We start from the raw sequence: 21,230 nt of genomic DNA on the forward strand, positions 1-21,230 counted from the left end.
CTTACCCTGCTCTTCTCGCTCCCAACACTTAGATCCTGAAGCACCTGCAGGAGCAGAGAGACAGCCAGTGTCTGCACATAGAGGAGTACCAGAACCTTGTGAAGGACCTGCGCATGGAGCTGGAAGCCGTGTCCGAGCAGAAGAAAAACATCATGAAGGGTAAAAACAGGACTGCGAGCCGAGGCGGGCGAGGAGGGAGCCTGGCCTCTGACGGGTAAGCAGGGTTGTCTTTCCCACACTAGACATGATGAAGCTGGAGCTGGACCTGCACGGGCTGCGGGAGGAGGCGTCGGCCCACATCGAGAAGAAGGACAAGGAGGCAGCCACCCTGCAGCACCGGCTCTTCGACCTGCAGCAGCAGTTCGCAGAGACGCAGAAGCTGGCCCTGAAGAAGGACAAGGTGCCAGCACTCCCTGGGTCTTGACTGGAACAGCCAAGGGGACGAGTGTGAGGTCAGGGCCAGGGCAAGAGCATCTCTGCCTACCTTGGCTGTTGTGGGAGTCTCATGGACTCACTGGGCCAGGGGCCACTCAGAGAACTTCTTTCTTCTTTGGTATTTCTAAGAACAAGGGAGAACTGGGGATGAAGCTGGACATGGTGATATATGCCTGTAATCCCAGAATTTGGGAAGGTGAGGCAGGAAGATTACAAGTTCAAAGCCAGCCCAGGCTCTATAATGATTCTCGGTTGAAAAACAAATATATATATATATATATATATATATATATATATCACACACACACAAATTCACAAGTATCTTTTACAGATATAAATCAGAGAGTGTGAAATGTTAGTGGAGCTATGCTGTAGCCTACGAGGTCTGTAGTCACTATTACAAATGTGTTCCTGGAAAAGCCTAGAACCAGAGCTGAGAACAGGAACCTAGAACCAGAGCTGAAAACAGGAAGATGGTGAAACCAGTGTAAGACTTTATGGTCAGCACCATTCAAACCCTGTACTCTCCTCAGTGCTATTAAAGAGAATGCAGTTAATTTCCAGTCGTCAAAACCTCTTGTTTTAAAATAAGGCTGAAACCCACCAGGCAAAACAGAAGCATCTAGAAAAGTGGAGCATAAAAAAGCAAGGTTTCTATAGATGCATTCCTTTGTCATCAGTGTATTCATTCAGCATGCTGGAGTGCCGGCGACATGCCCAACACTGTTCTATGCACTAAAACACACGTCACAGAACACACAGCAGCCCCATCCTCACAGAGCGCACATCATAGGCAAAGGGAGATGGGTACAGAGGGGGTAACATAATTGACATGTGACCCTGATAGAGTGGTGGCAGAGACTGACAAACTCCTGAAACAGTTTGGTGGCTGGGCTGTGATGGAGGGCCTGCCTCTCTGATCAGGTGACCGTGGGCAGAGACAGAACTGCCCGACGGGCCCCATGGTGTAATGGCTAACACTCAGGGAGAGCTGAAGGCATGGGTCCTGAGGAAAAGCAGTCCAGGCAGAGGGCGCAGCAAGCACAGAGACCCTCCAGATGCAGGAGGCTAGCTGAAGCTGAGATGGGCAAGGGGTTCCTGGACACCAGGCCAAAGAGGCAGCCTAGGCAGGACCAGATCATGAGCCTCCTGAGATATGGCTGTAAAGACTTGAACCTTTTTTCTAAGTAAGGCCAAAGCCAGCAGAGGATTTTGGACACAGGCAACTCTAGCTTATACTCTGAAAGGTCCTCTCTGGCTACTGCAGTGAGAACAGCCTGAGGGAGCCCGAAATGGCCGAAAGAGCACGGGTAGAAGGTTCTTGGGCTACCCCAGCATGGCGTGCCAGTGGCTTGCATGAAGACTCTGTATAACCTCTAACTGGCTCAGCTGTGGTGCTTAGGCGTCTCCCAGCATCCCTTCTTTGATATCCGCAGTTGCTCCAAGACAAGGACGAGAGGCTACATGAGCTGGAGAAGAAACTGGCGCAGGTGCAGAACACTTTCATGGAGAAAGAGATGGAGCTGGAGAAGTTACAGCGAACGACAAAAGACCTCGATACGAGTCTCCAGGAGGCAAAGCAGGACACATCCAAAATGGATTGTGAGGCCCTGCGGGCCGAGGTCCAGAAGCTGAAGGAAAGTCTTGATGAAGCCAAAGAGCAGCTGAAGCTGTCAGGTGAGACCCAGGCTCGCACTGCCCCACCACACTTCCAACCCTGTCTCGACAAATGCCCGCGTCCAAGATCTCACTCCACACCCCACGACCTCGTCTTGTATCTCCCAGCGGTCTCTCAACTCTCCCGAACCTCCACACCCACAGGCTCTCCGAAGGCCCTGCTACAGCCTCCTGCTCCCAACGTCCCCTCAGCCACCTTAGGCGAATGCGCCACACCACGCGGACAGCAGAGAGGACGGGGCTGGCCGTGGGCTTCCCGGCATCACCTTTCACCTCTCTTCTCCAGGCCCTTCACTGCACATTTTGTTTCTCCCTCCCTGGTTCTCAATCCCACCTCCTCCTCCCTTTTGCTTCCAGACACATTCTGCTCGGTAGCCTGTGCTGGGATCTTGCCCTCACCTCTCCGAGGAGACAGCTTTCTCAGCTCACCAGTCTCCTCTTGCCTTGGGCTCAGAAGGGTTTCTTGGGGGATGACGACAATGCCCTTAACTTGGCTTGAGCTCACTACCCCCCACTGCACTAGCCACCCTAAAGAGGTACAGTCACCGCTGGGTGAAAAGGCTATCGCTATAAAAAGAAATCCCTGGCGTGGCTCCTCTCTCCCCAGCTCTGCCCTGACAACTTTAGCCACCCACACCCGGTCCTCAGCTTTGTAGACATCGCCCTCAATCCCACAGAGACCTCACGATTGTTTCCTTTCCTCCATGCTCTGACCAGTCATTTGCCCTGCAAGCGCGGCCCCTACCCTCTCTCCTCTCGCTCTACACTCATCCTTTAGTGGGCTTCCTCCTCCTGCAGCCATCCTAGAGTCCCTCATCACTTTGCAGCTGTGGTCAGTCCTGCCCTGGAAGGACAGCATCCCACCAGCACCCCATTTCATCCTCACAGCTTTTCCAAAATGGAAAATAATCTCCTCCGTGTGTGTGTGTGTGTGTGTGTGTGTGTGTGTGTGTGTGTGTGTGTGTGTGTTTAATCTTCCTGTCTCCTTTTTACAAACGTATGCTCACTTCTCCAGTGATGCTATCTTTCTTCTGGTATACCAGGACACTTCAGGGAAGGGAAGAGAGAACAGTGTTTAAAGAATACCTGTAGGGTGAGGAAACACACATGACCAAAACAATCCCCAATGACAGCAGGGCGTCTTCCCTCAGTGGAGGCAGGGGGATGAAAGGCTATTGCTGGAAGTCGTCTCTAATTGACTGCATCCCTGTTTGTTTTTGTTTGTTTGAGACAGACATACCACGTAGCTCTGGCTGGTCTGGAACTCATGATGTAGACCAGGTTGGACCTGTGAAGCACTTCCTGCCTCTGCCTCTAGAATGCACTATCATGCCCAACTTGCATTGTGCTTTTCCTAATGTCCTCTTTCCCTGACGTGGGTCTCTGCTTACTGCTTCAAGTCTGAACATTCCTCTCATGCTGTCAATCTTCTGAGCCGCTCTGATCGACCTTCTTGCTCACTGCAGCCTACCTTCTCTCCCACTTTCCATTCCAACTCAACCAAGGCCCTCCCATCCTTCACCCACATGCTCTCTCCACATTCCCTTCACAGCATATTTGTTCCAACAAGCCCCTCCCGAAAACACGTTCCTTCTCCTTCTAAGGCTGAATCCACTTTTCTCCCTCTTCACAAGTCCATCGACAGCTTTCACCGCTGAGTCCATGGGCAGTGTGAATTTAACACTGCAGTGTTCTAAGGCAAGGATGTAGCTCGGCAGTAGAACATGTGCTTTGCCTGCGCCTGGTCCCCGGCACCAAAAAATAAGTCAATAAATAACATTTCAGTGTTCTCTATAATGGATGGCTAATCATAGTGCTCACCAGACTAAACTCCTTGAGGACTGGGATTTGTCCCTAGTGACAGAATTATAAGGTGGTCCTGAGCAATTTCTACCAGTTTGTTTAATTTTAGTCAGGGAGGAATCCAAGGCTGAAGGGTAGTTGAAGACAATTTAGCAGAGTTCCTTCAGACCGATGACGGCATCAGGAGAGGCAAGGACAGGCTGGGAACTAAAGAATGTCACAGAATAAAAGACTTAGTCTCTAGTGAGTCCTGACTGAGAGTTCAATGTGCTGCCCCTCACACGGAGCCCTCCTTGGCTTCTTCAGATCAGAATCTAACCCGGTGTAAGGAGGAAGCACACCAGGCTGGAAGCAACCTGGAGGATGCTCACCGGAAAATCGAGAGCTGCCTTCTGCAGGACAAGCAGAAGACAGACGTCATCAAGGATCTGCAGGGTCAGTTGCAGAAGCTGCAGATGGAGTCCTCGGCAGCTGAGGAGGAGAGAAAGAGCAGCAGGTACCCCGGCCCCATCCCTGGGCCAGAGGTTGGCAGCTGCCCAGAGTGGGACAGTGACGTGACAAGCCCTAGGGTGGGACCATCTCCCCAATCCATTAGCACGGGCCCTGGGACCCTTCCTGTGTCGCCTTGCTGTAGGAAACAGATAGAGGAGCTGACCTCAGAGCTCAAGGAGGACCAGAGGAGGATTACAAATTCAGACAAAGAGAAGTCGATGCTTCAGAAGACACTAATTGAAAATGAAAGAAAAATAAATGATTTGCTTGATTCTGTCAAAACTTCTGAGCAAAAGGTAAGAGAGCAAGCACACCAGCAGCTGCCTTCACTATCTGTCCTGCCTGAGGCTAAGTGGGTCAGTCTTTATTAACTTCTTGTGTTTGACTGTTATGCCAGCCACTTGGGACCAGTTCCCATGACCCATCGTAAGCATTTTCAAGGGTTAAGTTTAAAAATAACCAGAGGACAACATAGGTTGCTGTATTATTTGTTTTTCTATTGCTATGATAAAACACCATCACCAAGGACACTTGTAGAAGAAAGAGTTTCTTTGGGATACATTGCAGAGGGTTTGAGTCCACCATGAGGGAAGCAGCAGAAATTGGTCAGCATGCCAGCTAGAGCAGGATGCTGCCGAGGTTGTATCTTGAGCCACGAGCACAAAGCAACACTAGGACAAGACCTTAAATTCTCAAAGCCCAATCACTAGTGACATAGTCCCCTCAGCAAGGCCACACCTCCTAACCTCCGCCCCAAACAGTGCCAACAACTGGGGACCAGGTGTTCAAATGCAGGAGCCCGAGAGGGACATTCTAGTTCAAACCACAGTTGGTTCATCTGTTTGCCATCAACCCTTGCCCACTGACCTATGTCCCCAGGCTCCTCTACAGCTCTTCTTCTGAAGATTGAAGGGCTGTCCCTGTCCATCAGTTGACAGTCTTTGATCTCTCATGTCTTCCTTTTGTATTCTTCTAAGATTCACTTTATTCAAAGAGGTTTTTATGTAAAGAGTTGGTCTAGTGGGCAAGAAGGTCGACATTCTAGGAACTGGGCCAATGAATAAATCGGGTTTAGTTAAACAAAGAAAGGTGTTACAGAGCACTAAAGCAGACGTTCCCACCGAATGTGCTGGGGGGCTAAGAAATAACCCTGGCGCTTGTCTCCACCGTCCCTGTGCGGAACTGTCTGGATTTCTTTTCCCACGTATAACAGTATAGGATTGTCTTGCAGCCCGGCCTTTTTTTCCCCTCAGCAAAGGGAGCTAACAAATACCAAAAACAAGCTGCAAGAGGAGCTCCAGGAGATGAAAGGGCTCCTGGAGGAGAAGCGGGAACAGCTGAAGAGGAGCAAGGAACAGGAAAAGTCCCTGGAGGGAGAAACCGAGGCTCTGAGACAGGAAGCCAAAAAGAAAGAAAAGATGGTGAGGGGGTGGGACGTGGAGAGACCAGACTGTGAATCTGGGGCCCAGGGGGTGGCAGGCAGCCGGGGGGCTCCGAAGAGGATGGAGAGACCAGACTGTGAATCTGGGGCCCAGGGGGTGGCAGGCATCCCTGGGGCTCCAAAGAGGATGGAGAGACCAGACTGTGAATCTGGGGCCCAGGGGGTGGCAGGCAGCCCTGGGGGCTCCGAAGAGGATGGAGAGACCAGACTGTGAATCTGGGACCCAGGGGGTGGCAGGCAGCCCTGGGGGCTCCGAAGAGGATGGAGAGCAGGGAGCCAGTGATCAGGAGAGGGAGGCGGTGAGGGGCAGGAAGGAGAGGTGTCTCCAGCGAAGCCCACTCTGGCGGTGGGGGTGAGCTTTACCATCTCATGGGGGAACAGGCAAAAGAGCATTTGAGGAAGCTGGAGGAAGAGAAGGAGAACCTCCAGACGGAGCTGAACGCCTGCTCTTCACACCTGGAGTCCTCCATCAACAAATACAACAACGCCCAGAAAACGATCCAAGAGCTCAACATAGAGGTGAGGAGACAGCAACCCCAAAGAGGGGACCCCCGACTGCTCATCTCGGGCTTGGCTGCCTATGCAGGCTGAGGCCCTGGCAGCTCATCTCTGTCTTTTAATGGGTAGAGGTGGCTACAGACCCTGGAGTCTGGGGGCGGGGGAGATTTTTCTTCCTTACGTAACAGATTGCATTTCGTAGTTGAAGAGGCCCCACCCCAAACTACCTGGAATTTTCCACCAAGTCTTCCAGCATTATAAATTAGACAAAGAATTGCCTGAATTAGTTGTTTGGAGCCTCTTGAGAGAGGATGTTCTCAAACGTAATGGCAAGGCACAAAAGGTGCCAGGAGAGGGTCATTTCCTTCAAGTTCACGTTTCATGATTCGGATGAAAGTCACGGGTGTGACAGAGTCTAGGAACCGCGCTGGAATTCAGCCATTCTCTTTACATACCTTCCATCTGCTTCACTCTTAACAAAGTATACATCGCTGTGATCCCCCATTTACAAAGGAAAGAAAGGCCGAATCCCAGGGCCACTAATTAGTAAGTGATGGGACGAACCAGTATTTGAACCTGGATCATCCGACTCTAATGCCTGTCCTTTTTCTTCAGCACACACAGTGATGCTTTCCCCAGTGGAATATATTATACCTTTCTGGACAAGAAAAAAAAAACATATAGTACTTAGAAGACAAGTCTCTTGAGCTACAAATGAAAACCTAGGCATCTCTTAATCTTTCATAATACAAAAAGATCTGAAATCGTATGACTATTCAAAGCTTAAGATAAGCACTTCCCAACAGCAGCCCGTGCCTCGCCGTGGTGATAGAAAAGAGATACATGTGAGCTAATAGTAATGTGACCACTAGCCACATCTTGCCACTGAGAACTGAGGAACTGACTTTGTACTTTTAATTAATATTAACTAATTGTAAGTTCAGACAGCACAGGTCTCGGGTACTGGCATTCTTGGAGTTTTAACCTCTGGAGTGGCAAATCTTGAGGCCTCAGTCATTTAGCTCCCTGGGAACCTTCCTCCCATCGAAGGAATGAATGCTGCTAAAATGTTCTGTACGAGCCTGATGTCAAAGGTTAGCCATGTAGATTTGGAAGTAAGAGCACCAATATCAGAATTTCTTTGCTCAAAAAGTAAGAGGGATTTGGTTTTTTTTGCATGTAAGCATATTCAACTTTTCAATATTCAAGTTTTTAAAAAGCATTTCCAATACATGTGATAGATCCACTGAATCAATTGAAATAGTTCTTAGAAAAAGGCTGAGGTTTGTTTTCTAAACTTGTACTTCCTTTAATCAATATTCCATATTTTATTTTCAATTTTTGCTGTTTGAAAATGAGGAAATACATATTGAGGACTTTCCCACTTATTTGATTATTCCACTGTATCTTATATTTAATATTAATATAAAACCTCAGTCATTTGTATATATTAATTCTCTGTTTGAACATCTTAGTAAGCTTACTTACAAGCTGTAATAGTCTCTCAGTTTACTTTCACAAGGTGTGTGTTTGTGTATGTGTGTGTATACAGTGTTAGGGATCAAACCCCAGGCCTTTTACATGCTAGGCTCATGAACTTTTCTATTTTGAGACAGGTCTCCCTATGTAGCCCAGGCTGTCCTCAAACTCATGATCCTCCTGAGTCTACCTCCTGCAAGCTGGGATTACAGGCATGCACCACATCACTCAGTTTATGGATTATTTTTAGTAGGTAATTAAATCATTTGTAAACAACAAGTTTCCTAAATATTTCTTTGTAATGTTTATCTTTGTTTTATTTTTCTTGCCTTGTCACATTGGACAGCATCTTCAATATGATGATGGACAGCAGCGGTTGCAGGCATCTTGTTCTTTGCTCCTAATGCATCTGCTTCAGTACCATGTGCCCTGTGGGCTCTTGCTACCTTTATCTCGAGCTCCTTCAGTTTCTCAGTTACTAAGACGCTTGTCACTATAGGGTGTTGAATTCCAACAGGCGCCTCGTTGTTTTTCTCTTTAGATAATAATACCATCTTTCTACTTAACGCAATACTATGGTAAAAGTAATCACAGTTTTGGCTCATCTTTGTGTTTCTAGTTTGAGTCCTGGTTGTGTATCATGTGTCTCTCTTTTAAATACATACTTAAAATAATCTAGAAAGTGAAATAAGGCTGGTACAACTGGAATGTATTGATAAAGACATTGGTATATGATTAGACTGGAAAGGTAAGTAGAGGCAGACATCATGGCCTCTGTTAAAATCTGAGTTGTATTTTAAGAACAATGAAAAGCTATTGATAGAATTTCCTCAGAGACAAGACACACGGAACTCTGAAAATGGGCTGCAGGGAGAGGAAAGTGTAGATGTGGAGAGACCCGTTGGGAGGATGTGCCGATTAGGGTGTGCCGGGGAAGACTGGCTGATGGGCTGACTGTGGAGCAAAGCAAGGAGTCAAGGATGGCTTAGAGGCTACGCGTTCTGAAGGGTTCCCTTCTGCTTCCAGACTTGAAACAGATCTCCATCCTGGACTTAGAGTCTACAGGGAGATGACACATTTTATCCATAATAATTCACATCCATATAGTGGCATCCATTACAAAGCCTTTTTCCATGCATCATCCCATTTGGCCATCGCAAACACTGAAAGTGTTGAAAGGTTCCCAGCCTGTGAAGAAAGAAATGAGGCCTGAGAAATAAGGGACAGACCCTGGACCTCCACCCAGATTTGTAGTTCCGCATCTCAGCTCCTTCAACCACCCCGGCATGCTCGCTGCCAGGTGTAAGACACAGAGCTGTTTTTCACACACTGCTGCCAGAGCCGTGTTCAGTAGACCACCTGGAACCAGACAATGTGTGAATCTCTAAATAAACAATGTAACTTTACAGCTAACCCAAACTTAACATTTACTGCATGGCTGTTGTGTGGCTATTGTGTGTTGTGCTCTAAGGTGTAGCAACAAGGAGGAAGCCACAACTAAAGTAAACACGAGGCTGGGTAAGTGAAATGCTGTATCATCTCTACTAGCCTGGCTGGCTTCCATTGTGTGTCCAGGCGCACACATGCATTCACGAACATGTGGATGAGTGCATTTGGAGACCAAAGGACAACTCTCAGATGTAGTTCCTCAGGTGTCATCTGTCTTGTTTCTCTTTTTGGACAGGGTGTCCCAGTGGCTTAGAAATCACCAAATAGGCTAGTCTGGTTTGAGTCCAGAGATCCACCTGAGGCTACCTCCCCAGCACTGGGACTAATTATAAGAGCACACTGCCAGACCCAGCATCTTTTTTTTTAAATTCTATGTATATGTATGGTTTGCCTACATGTATGTCTGTGTACCACATGCATGCAATGCCTGAGGAGACCAGAAGAGGGTATCAGATCCCCCAGGACTTGAGTTACAGACGGTTGTAAGCAACCATGTGGTTGCTGGGAATTGAACCCAGGTCTCCTGAAAGAGCAGCCAATGCTCTTACCACTGAGCCATCTCTCCAGCCCCGAGACTCATCTTTTTTAAATAGGTTCTAGGGATCTAACTCAAGTCCTCACAAGCACTGTGTGGACTGGGTGATCTCCTTGGCCCAGACTGACGTCTTTGTATCTGTGAAACATATTCCATGAGTTAGAGTGTCCCAGTGCTGTTTATGTTGGAGGCATGGTAGCCAAAAAGGGAAATATGGCTGGAGAGATACAGGGAAATTTGGAAGGAACTCTGCAGTTCCTAACAGTGGGATGGAGATGTGAGCATGAACACAGATATTCAGCCGAGTGCGACGGAGAGCCCAACTCTTGTCTGCCTCCTGCAGTCCTACATCTGTGGCCAGGAACAGCCGCCGTTGACAGTGATGTTCTTGTTCCCTAAAGATAGGCCGCCAGAAAGAGGCCATCATGATTCTGCAGGCACAGCTGGACGCAGCTATACAGAAAGAGAAGAACTGCCTCCAGAACATGGTCAGCAAAGAAGCCTACGAAGAAGTTCTGCGGAAGTCAGGCATCTGCCAAGACGACCTGACACAAGCCCTGGAGAAGGTGAGGCCCCACCTACTCTTCGCCAAGGAAGTAGTCAAAGAAATTCAGGGACTGTGAGTGGGCAGAAGCCAATTCTTATAAGACTGACAGTCCTCAGGGCGTCTCAACCCTTGCCTAGACAGGGGTGTCTGCCCTACATTCTCCTAGCTTTCTACGCTGTTATCCTTGCATTTGTTGTGGGGTGGCAGAGATGGCAATGTCTAACAAGTCTTCCCACTGACGGGTGATTCAGGGACGTGGTCTGGCCGGGAAATTCATGCGTCATCTCTGCTGACCAGTGGATAGGAGTAGGAAGAAAGGAAATGAAAGGAGGGGATGAAAACCGGGGAAGGAGGTGCAGAAAACCAACCACTGTCCCTCCCTACCCCTCTGGAACACCAGCACCACTGTGGGCAGAGGACAGGGAGGGCCTGGGACCCTCTGCACTCAAGACTCAGCAGAGAAGGCCAACGGCCCTGGTGGCCACGCTAACGCCCTCTGTCTTTGCCGGAAGCTCACGCATACGACCTCCGAGACAAAGAGCCTGCAGCGCAGCTTGCAACAGGCCCAGGAGAGGAAAGCTCAGCTGGAAGATGAAATCATAGCTTACGAGGAAAGGATGAAAAAGCTCAACATGGAGTTAAAAAAACTGCAGGGCTTCCACCAGCAGAGTGAGCTAGAGGTGAGAGGCTGGTGGGGGTGGGGCTCGGGCCGCCTTCCTGTTAAGAGGTCCACAAGGTCACCTTTTGCATGCAGAATTATTTAGCACTCAACCATACCCTTTGGCTACTGGGTTCACGCTCGCCCCACCTTCTCCGCTTCCGTAATGACAGGCAGGCAGGAAGGTCAGAGCAGGGGCGCCCTCTGCTGGTCACTAGAGATAAAAGGCACACACACACTCCTACACGCCAAGCCAAGCTTCCAGCATGGAGAGGGCACCCTCCTCCACCCCGCCTGGTCCTGCCCCTGCCCTCCCCCTCACTCTGCACTCCTGAGCAGGTGCACAACTTTGACAAGAAACTGGAGGAGATGAGCAACCAGGTGCTGCAGTGGCAGAAGCAGCACCAGAGTGACCTCAAGATGCTGGCGGCTAAGGAGTCGCAGCTCCGGGAGTTCCAGGAGGAGATGGCGACCCTGAAAGAGAGCCTCCTTGCAGATGAGAAGGAGGTGGGCACGGTCTGGATTCTATCACTTGCTCTCCACCCTTCCTGACTGGGGAGTCATGGGGGATGCCAGGAACAAGGAAACACACGAGCGCACACACACACACACACACACACACACACACACACACACACACACACACACGCTGTTCTGCAGGAAGCAGAATCTGGATACTTCCAGCCACCTCTCAACTCACCTGTTTCCCTGTGGTTTTGCTGATAGACATTGACCAAGACTCTCAACAAGACTCGGGTACATCAGCTGCCACTCACAGCCCCTAGTTCGCCCTCTTCTGGGCACATCCTGTCAGGTTTTTGCCATCCAACTGGTTAAGTGGCCCTGGAGGTATGCCCCCACCTCCAGCAACCCAAGCAGTGCCATTCATGGCATGAAGTCTTGGGACATCTTGGGGTGGCCCCAGGGCCCTTGTTCAAATTTAAAAGAAGTGCCTCTTTTTCCTGATTCTTGCATTTGTTATGACATCCGCTCAGAACACCATGTTAGAACAAGTCACATCGCCGCCATTTGTCTGAGAGCCGTTACTGTAAGTGTCCAGGTCCATGGTGTCTGTGAGGAATGGTGTCTCTCGGGCACAGCACCACCGTGTGGAATGAAGGTCCTGCCTGTGGCAACTCTGGCCTCAGGTTGGGTAGCAGAGTTGATGTTTTTTTCCCCTCAGAAAGAAGAATCCAGATTTGGGGGAGGGAGATGGCAGTCGGTGTTCCCATCCCTTATAGTCTCGTTTTCTTCTTGTCCGCAAAGCCGCCCCAGAGGGTAACAACAACCAAAGAGAACTGTAGGCTCCACCGGGACAACGATCAGATCATGTGCAACATGGAACAGTGGGCAAAGGAGCAGAAGTAAGTATTCCAGACCAAAGGAGGGCGGGTCCCAAGGCCGGGCCGAACCGAGAACCACCGCGACCAGTCACACACGCCTGCCGAGAACTCACGCACACGCAAGGGTTGCCAGTCAGAGGGGTCTCACCCCTCCAGGCAGGTTCGCAAAGCCTGTAGCAGAGGGACAGGGCAGCAGCACCCAGTGCAAGGCACACCTCACTGAGCTACACGCTTCCTCTTCCCAAGATGGGATCCAGCCTCATGTGGATCCCTTGAACCCATTCCTTTGAAAATGTATGCGATCATCTGAATGTGAGTCCTCAGAAGGCTCCCGCTCGGGGACGAGGTGGTGGGGGCCAAGGAACAAGCAGAAACCCTGCTGGGAAGGGCCAGTGCCCATCGGTCAACTTCTCACCCATCTAGGGAAGAGCCATCTTTCCCGTGTGTTTTATGACAGGATTGCCAATGAGAAACTGGGGAACAAGCTGCGAGAACAGGTCAAGTACATCGCCAAGCTTACCGGAGAAAAGGAGTAAGTTTGTCTCCCTGCACTGTTGTCCCTTGGGACCACCCCTGGCTGACTGACATTCTGTACGGGGACTAGCCCCCCCCCCCCGGGGGGGAGGGGAGGAAAGATCTGGAAGGACCCTGAGACCTGAAACAGTTCCTAAGCAACACTGGTATGTCACTTGACTACACTGGACCTTAAGTCTCTCCCTCAACAGCAATTCAGTGAGGGGATGAAACCTCCACCTCCTTCCTCCGCTCACCTCCTTGGTGTTCAGAGGCAGAGAGCACTGGGAAGGGAGTGGGCACTGCAGGCAGGCTGTGGTAGGGACCGAGTGACTGTACTGGAGGTCCGTGAACAAGGGAGCGTGGAAGCCATGACTCTCTGTGGAACAGCTCAAGGTGGGACGTCCGGGTTAAAGGAGCTTCACTGCCCCTCAGGAAACTGGGGCTCCTGTACTTCAAGCCCCACTCTCCCTTGTGATCCTGCTTCACCACCTGGTCAAAGGTCCATCCACCGAGAGTGAGGCATGGGACGACAGGAAGTCAGAGACCAGAGACCAAGAAACGACAGTCTAAACATAGGCTGCTTCAGACAGGGCCTAGGACAGTGCTTCCCAAGCTTTTTCCAGGGACACACCATGCTTGGCATTCTAGGAGGGTCTGGAGAGGGATTGCTTGTGACAACATTGGCCAAGCAGCAGTTGCCTCAAACTCTGCTGTGAAGGCTGAGGGGCGTCCGTGTCTCTCACACCTGGCATCCATTTGTGGCTCCCAGGAGCAAGCAAGCTCTGTCCCGGGCTTTGACCTTAAGTTGGACAATGAGTTGAAGGAGAGAACAGAACTGTGACATGGAGAATAAGACACCAAGAGCAGGAGGAGGCTGTGTGGGATGTGGAAGACAGCAGAGCCATGGGTAGAGATAGAAAGAAGACAGCAGAGACACTGACAGAGACAGAAACAAGACAGCAGAGACACTGACAGAGACAGAAACAAGACAGCAGAGACACTGACAGAGGAGAGGACGGAGAGCTAGGGAGTGTAGGCCATACCAGACCTGGCCTCCAGCCCAGTGGCACATGGACTGGGGGGCTACAGGAGAAGAGGCCAGATTTGCAGAAAGCAAGTGGGTAAAGCATGTGACCAGTAAGAGGCTGAGGATCCATCCTGTCACGTGATTACCTCTAAAAAGGACCATGACACTTTCTAATGAAATTTAAAAAAAAAAAAAAAAAAAAAAAAACATTTTATCAAATATTTAACTAAAAAAAGCAGTTGTCATGATCTCAAAAGCTCCATACCCAGTGGCACAGGCCACCACAAGTTTAAGGCCTGCCTGGGCTATAGATCTAGTTCAAGGCCAGCCTGGGTAATTTAGTGAAACCTTGTCTCAAAATTTTTTTAATTGGAAAAAAAAAAAGGTCATGGACATAGTCTAGTGGTAGAATACCACTTGTATGACTTGAGCAAGACCCTAGGCACAATCCCTAGGACTGCCAAAAAATTATAAAGCAACAGGTAACTCCACATTTCCTTATATTTTATCAAGTTCCAGAAAGAGCCATTTCACCATGAACTCATTCTTGAATTTCCCTGGTTTTATCTTTTAATAATAATAATAATAATAATAATAATAATAATAATAACAATAATAACACAACTAATGTTCTGTTATTCAGCACATGGGAAGCAGTGTACATAGTCAAAAGTTTTCTCAGGTCCCGCCCGGCCCCGGCAATCCAGACAAATCTCTCTCACCCATGGCCCTGCAGCCGCTCAGTCCCAAGTAAACACACAGAGGCTTATATTATTTACAACCCGCATGGCCTATGGCTAAGAATTCTTGCTAGCTAGCTCTTATAACATACCCCATTTCTATGTATCTATGAGTTGTGCCACGTGGCCGTGGCTTACCAGTCTGCTGGCATCTTGCTTCTCCCTTGGCGGCAGCTGGCGCCACGTGGTGAAATTTTATTTGTGCACCCCAAGTGTGTTTTGCACACGTTGACTTACTTAATCTTCCTTCCTAAGACCTCACGAGCTGAGAATACAGGCACTCCTCAACTTAAGTATCAAGCCAGGGTCTATCTGTAGTGATAGAGCCATTTGTAGAGAGATTAATCCGGAGGCCAAATGTCGTCCCCTGTCCCCATAGAGTTTTCCATCATCTACTGCTCTCAAGATTTGTTAGAGGCGCAAAGCTACACAGAGAAACCCTGTCTCGAAAAACAAAACAAAACAAAAAAAAAAAGATTTGTTAGGAGAAATCCATAGGTTGATAATAGCTGCCATCTGTTGAGTCATGGAGAAGACACTACATTATCTTTCCTCTGCCCTATATCCCTGCCTCTACCAACTCATCTGTAAAATGAGAAGGAAAAATTTGGCCGTGTTCTCCACAGAGCCAGGGACCTGTACTCTCTGCTCTTCGGAAAGGGGAACAGAGAGAACTAGGGTGCTGGCTTTGGGTGAGTGCATTTCCCACACAAAGAACGCTATGCGCATACACAGTCAGAACTGTCCAGAGCAGCCTTCTGGTTCATGTACCACATTTCCATCATTTTTCAAACTGAATCCTTCCACAAACCCCAGATAAGGCAGGCTTAATTGTCCCCATCAAAAACATAGACATGAAGCCCAGAACTGGCAGAGTGGGTCCTCTTCCTGGTCTTCCTCACCCCCAGGTCTGAGCCTCTTCCATGGGACACAGATGGGCTTCCACTTACACAGGGTGTATGTGAGAACCCAGCTCTGAAGAGGTGGGCCCTCCTCACCCCGCTCCTGCGATGCCCTCTGGGTTCTTTCCGGCAAGGAGCCACACATATCCAACGGCCCCCTGCCCTCCTCACTTCCCTCTCCTCCCACAGCCACCTCCACAATGTCATGGTCCATCTGCAGCAGGAAAACAAAAAGCTGAAGAATGAGATAGAAGAGAAGAAAAAGGCGGGACACACGAGGATCTGCGGCAGGGCCCTAGGCCCAAGCAAACTGGAATCCTCCCAAAAGGGGAAACTGTGCAGCTCACTAGGCTGGAGAGGAATACCCCAGGACACGACAACCAAAGTGGACATCAACAAGTACATCGGGGTGCCCCACTTCACGGGTACGTGCGCCACTTGCTCTTTGCTACTGTCATGTCTCCTTTCTCTAACCCATGAGCCAAAACAGCAATAATGTGACCTCGTTCTCCAAAAAGACACTGGATTAGAATTCATACAGGAAGGAAACAGGTTACTAGAGACCCCCGTTCATAGTGCTCATTCCTTCCACACCTGTAGATGAAGAAGACAAATTACCGACCCTCAGATCTGAGAACTGGGTGATACCCGAGGGCCTCACATCACAGACTTGTCTCCTCCCTGGACTCAGTCCCACTGTGAGGTGGAGGGGAAAGAGGGAAAGGAAGAATAGACTTCCTCCTTCTCTTACTGGCTGGACATCCCACAGGAGTACCCAGCCCTCCACTCAGCCCCAGCCTATGCCCTACTGTTCCTACCACCTCTTTAGTCCATGAAGCCCCAGAAGGGAGATGTCACCCTCCAACAGAGCTTTCTGGCCATGACGCTGGTCCTCAAGAAGTCACCCATTCATTTCTCCTCAAATTAAACCTTTGTTTCTTCCCTGTTTCCCCAGGCTCCTCATATTGCTAGAATCGGCTCCTTGCTCTAAGCACCATTCCTACACATTTTCAGAGGACAGCGAGCTCCGACCCCTCTCTCTCGACCGGATCGGCTCCTACAGTCATCTCTCAAGGCCCTGCCTGGTTTATCAGATGTTATTGCCTTACTGAGTTTGTCTACTCCCTGAAATGGAGTGAGCTGTGGTACCCACTCCCACCTCCAGGCCCAGACTCCGTAATAAAGACACAAACACACAGCTTCTATGAGCTAGCTCCTGGTGTCTGTGCACTACCCATCCCGGCGACCTGCTCATCCCTGTGTGCTCCAGATGCCCAGCATTCTGGTCTCTTTACTTCTGTGGGAGAAAGTCTTCGCAAAGCAAGCCTCTGGGTTACCTGGATTAGGTTTTTAAACCAAAAAGAGGGAATTAGTGCTCCCCCTTTTTAATCTCTGTCTGGAATTTTAAATAGAAAAAAATCTAGAAACCTTTTTTTCCCCAAAAAGGAAAACAATTCTAGGACCCAAAAGAAAGTGCTAGAAATAAGTGATGCATTTTCCAAGTGGGAAAGGGTGGGCACACCATCTGCTTCCTCCCTGGCTGCCATATTACATTCCTCCTTTTAACAAGTTTACTTTTTCCCCCGGCCAGGACAATACAAGTAAAATTCCATTATAACAAACTCCAAGGACGGCTTAACTACTTTATTGTGGTAGGATTTTGTTAAGCGGAGTACATGTCTGGAATTTATATTTCCAGTCTATAGGAAACAGAGACAAATGGCTACCTGGGTAAACGAAGAGGAATAAATGGAAAAGCTTGCATTTCTGAGAGGGTAGGAAGAGGAAGGGAGAAGGCACTGGTGGGCGATGGTTCTCAGATGCTCTTGCCTCCCTCCCAGCCAAATCAGGGCCAAGAAAACACACTGCTAATCATGATGTTTCAACCTTGCCAGGATGCAGAAGGACTAATCTCCTGTGTGCAAAGAAGTGGGTACTGGGAGGCTCTGGAAACGTCTCTTGTGGTGTTTGATGGCCATCTGCTGAAGGTCTTCTGATTTTGTCCCCAACTTGGCTTAGATTAGCTTTTGTTTTCTAGCAAAAAGCAGAACTAAAAAGGAAAAACACCAAGATGTGCATCCTCGTCTTAGGTACGGCCCCTATATTCAAACACAAGTTCAATATCCTTAAAGTCCACAGTCCAGTCTACTACAAAGACAGGGTTATCTCCATATTTCAAGAAGATATTTCATATATACGTCAGCCAAAATTGCAAGCTCTGGACACTGCGTCACATAGTATTCAAAGCTGTCTCTCCCTCTCTGTGGAGGTGATTGTATCCAATCAAAGCAGGGGTGCATGATGGGAAGCAAGGAGGTAGAAACACTTTACTATTTCACCCGGTCACCTAGCTGTGCAAGCTCAGGCAGGCAGGAGACCTGTGGAGGCAGAGAGGATAGACTTAGAGAATGCCGGAGAAAGACGGGGAAGCTAAGTGTTTGTTCCTTGATACATAACCAAAGAAGTCAGTCTCTACAAAACCATTTAATATCTGACACTGAAAAGACATGGTTGTGGAAACACATTTTGTAAAACCACAGCTGCGTGCTCAAAGCTCCCAGGTTTCCTCTGAGATCGAGAACCAGGATGCCCACTTGGACCCCTTGAATTTAGCACAGTTCTAGTCACTGTAGCCAGAGTGCTTAGGCAGGAAAAAGAAATAAAAGATTTCCAGATTAGAAAGGGGAGCTGGCAAGATGGCTCAGCAGGTGTAGCAGTTTAAACGAGAAGGTTCCCCCATAGGCTCAGATACTTGAACACTTTGTCTCTAGTCGCTGACACTGTTTGGGGAGGTTTAGGAGGTGCAGTCTTGCTAGAGAAAGTGCGTCACTTGGGGTGGGCTCTGAGAATCAATAACCTCATCCCACTTCCTGCTTGCCCTCTTTACCTCTCACTTACATTTAAAGACAAACTTCAGCTTCCTGCTCTTGCCAATATGCCTACCACTGGCTGCTAGACTTCCACCTCACTGTGATGGTCTTCTATCTCTTAGACAAACTCGTCTTTAAGTTGCCTTGGTCATGGTATTTTATCACAACTGAACAACTAATGGAGCAGGTTATCGTGCTTGCTGAGCAAACCTGAATTCCATGCCTGGATCCCACATAAAAAGCTGGATGGTGCGGCATGTATCTGTAATCCAGCACTCCCTCAGCATGATGGGAGGCAGACTCTCCAGAAAGTACATGGGCCAGCCTGGAGCATGCAGCCTGACAGATTAAGAGAGAGCCTGCCTCAGTAAGGTGAATGCAGAGAACTGACTACTAATTATGTCTGTTCACAGATCGTATTTTACATGTGGAAAACCCTATGCTGGGAATGTAGCTTAGCCAGTACAGTGCTTCCTGAGCATGCACTAGGCTCTGGGTTCAATCCCCAGCACCGCAGAAGGCAGATGGAGAAAGATCAGGAATCCATGGTCCTCTCTGATTACAAAGGAAGTCTGAGAACAGGCTGAGGCATTCAAGACCCTGTCTCAGAAAAGGAAAAAAAAAATCCTACACATTCCAGACATACAAAAGAAAACACCTGCTATAGTAAACCAGTTCAGTAAAGCAGCAGGATAAAAGGCAATGCACAAAACTCAGTTACATTTCTATATACTAATAATGAACAGTCGGGAGATTACAAAAATAGTGCCATTTACTACAGCATGCAAAGAATCAAATACATCAGGCATGATGGTGCATAACTGTAACCCAACACCCAGAAGGCTGAGGTAAGAGGGTCACAGTTGAAGGCCAGCCTAGAAAACAAAACAAAAAAATTGCAATTAGCCAAGTGGGTTGTGCTAGTCTTCATGTCAACTTGATGCAGGCTACAGTCATTTGGGAAGAGGGAACCTCAGCTGAGAAAATACCCCAGCAGATTGGTCTGTGGACAGATCTGTGGTATATTTTCTTGATTGATGACCATGGGCAATGCCATCCCTGGACTGGTCTGGGTTCTCTAAGAAAGCAGGATAAACACGCCATGGGGAGTGAGCCAGTAAGCAGTACCCTTTCATGGCCTCTGCATCAGCTCCTGCCTCCAAGGTCCTGCCCTGACTTCTCTGGATGATGGACTACAAGCTGTAAGATGAAATAAACCTTTTCTTCAAGTTGTTTTTGGTCATAGTGTTCTATCATAGCAATAGAAACTCAACTACTAACGGGGAAAGACTGATACAAGGACAACTATAAAACATTGTTTAGCAGACATAAATAGAAACATAGTCCATGTTCATGAACTGGAAAACTTGTGCTGACATTACCCAAATGGATTTATAGATTTGGTACAACTTCTATCAAAATTCCAATGATACCTTTTGCACCAATGATACCTGTTTGGGGAGGTTTAGGAGGTGCAATCTTGCTAGAGAAAGTGCGTCACTTGTGGTGGGCTCTGAGAATCAATAACCTCATCCCACTTCCTGCTTGCCCTCTCTACCTCCCACTTACATTTAAAGACAAACTTCAGCTTCCTGCTCTTGCCAATATGCCTACCACTGGCTGCTAGACTTCCACCTCACTGTGATGGTCTTCTATCTCTCAAACAAACTCTTCTTTAAGTTGCCTTGGTCATGGTATTTTATCACAACTGAACAACTAATGGAGCAGGTTAACATGCTTGCTGAGCAAACCATGGAAAAATCCATGCTAAAATTCACATAATTTCAAGGGAACTCAAAACAATCATTAAAAAGGAAAAATAAAGCTGAAGATTCATGTTCCAATTTTAAAACTTTTTTAAAAATGTTTATGTGTATAGATATATTGCTTGTATGCCATGTATACATGCCAGAAGTGGGGGCGGGGGTGTCAAAGCCCCTGGAACTGGAGCTACAGACGTTTGCAAGCCATCATGTGGGTACTGGGGAATTGAACCTGGGTCCTCTGCAAGAACAGCAAGTATTCTTAACCCCTGAGCCTACAAAGCTATAGTGATCAAAACAGAGTGGTCCTGTCACAAAGACAGTCCTATTGATCAATAGAAGCACAAAAGAGCCCAAATACACTTGCCTAAGGCCACATGATTTTTGATAAGGGTAGCAAGACCATTCAGTGGGGAAAGGACAGCCTTAAACAACAGGTACTGGATATCAATATGCAGATGAATGAAGTTTTTATTTAATATCATATATAAAATGAATTCTATTACAAAGGGTAAACACAGATGACTGAGAACAAAGTCCCTGGTCCCTAGCAGGGATCTTCTATAGACTACACAGGAACCAGTGCCCTCACTCCAGCAAGTCCGAAGTGGTAGGAGTTCACCTCAGGGTCATGTCTAAACAGAGACCACAGGACATTTTTAGAAATGTTTCTGTCCACTAAAAGAGAACCATCACCAGAAGCCAGTAAGAACCAGTGATAGATAAAACTGCCCTACAAAGAAAAGTATCTGTAATTGCATGAAAACCTTGTAGACACAGGTCCAGACCTAATCCCAGGCAGCCAGCAGCTTTAACACAAAGTCACCTCCAGGAAGACCTGCAGGAGGCTGTCCATGCTTCTTGTGGCACCTGTGCCCTTGGCCAGGACTTCCTGACTTTTAAAGGTGCATCAGACCCGTAGTTCTAATATCCCGTTTCCTCATCTAAAGGAACATGTAAAGGGGTTTGTGCCCACAGTCTCTGTTTATCAGTCATAAATCTATCAGTTAGAATCCATTCTTCTGTACTACTGTATCCTAAGCCTGAACCTGTAC

The 21,230-nt window shown here is 48.3% G+C and overlaps 1 protein-coding gene across 3 annotated transcripts in view; it reads left to right on the forward strand.

Moving 5' to 3' along the window:
• Pmfbp1 (polyamine modulated factor 1 binding protein 1) overlaps window positions 1-16,747 on the forward strand; it is a 48,785-nt gene extending 32,038 nt beyond the window's left edge. For all 3 annotated transcript variants that reach the window (XM_015992953.3, XM_042277671.2, XM_076572130.1), the window contains exons 8-21: window positions 33-159; window positions 243-400; window positions 1,872-2,112; window positions 4,222-4,411; window positions 4,550-4,703; window positions 5,661-5,828; window positions 6,230-6,367; window positions 10,211-10,375; window positions 10,869-11,036; window positions 11,354-11,521; window positions 12,281-12,378; window positions 12,815-12,889; window positions 15,732-15,967; window positions 16,498-16,747. In XM_015992953.3, the coding sequence (XP_015848439.1) occupies window positions 33-159; window positions 243-400; window positions 1,872-2,112; window positions 4,222-4,411; window positions 4,550-4,703; window positions 5,661-5,828; window positions 6,230-6,367; window positions 10,211-10,375; window positions 10,869-11,036; window positions 11,354-11,521; window positions 12,281-12,378; window positions 12,815-12,889; window positions 15,732-15,967; window positions 16,498-16,514 (2,103 nt within the window). In that variant the 3' untranslated portion in view covers window positions 16,515-16,747. The remainder of the gene's footprint in view (window positions 1-32; window positions 160-242; window positions 401-1,871; window positions 2,113-4,221; window positions 4,412-4,549; window positions 4,704-5,660; window positions 5,829-6,229; window positions 6,368-10,210; window positions 10,376-10,868; window positions 11,037-11,353; window positions 11,522-12,280; window positions 12,379-12,814; window positions 12,890-15,731; window positions 15,968-16,497) is intronic.
• The last annotated feature ends 4,483 nt before the right edge of the window (window positions 16,748-21,230 follow it).

The sequence above is a fragment of the Peromyscus maniculatus genome, chromosome 5 (assembly GCF_049852395.1).
Source record: "Peromyscus maniculatus bairdii isolate BWxNUB_F1_BW_parent chromosome 5, HU_Pman_BW_mat_3.1, whole genome shotgun sequence".
NCBI lineage: Eukaryota > Metazoa > Chordata > Mammalia > Rodentia > Cricetidae > Peromyscus > Peromyscus maniculatus.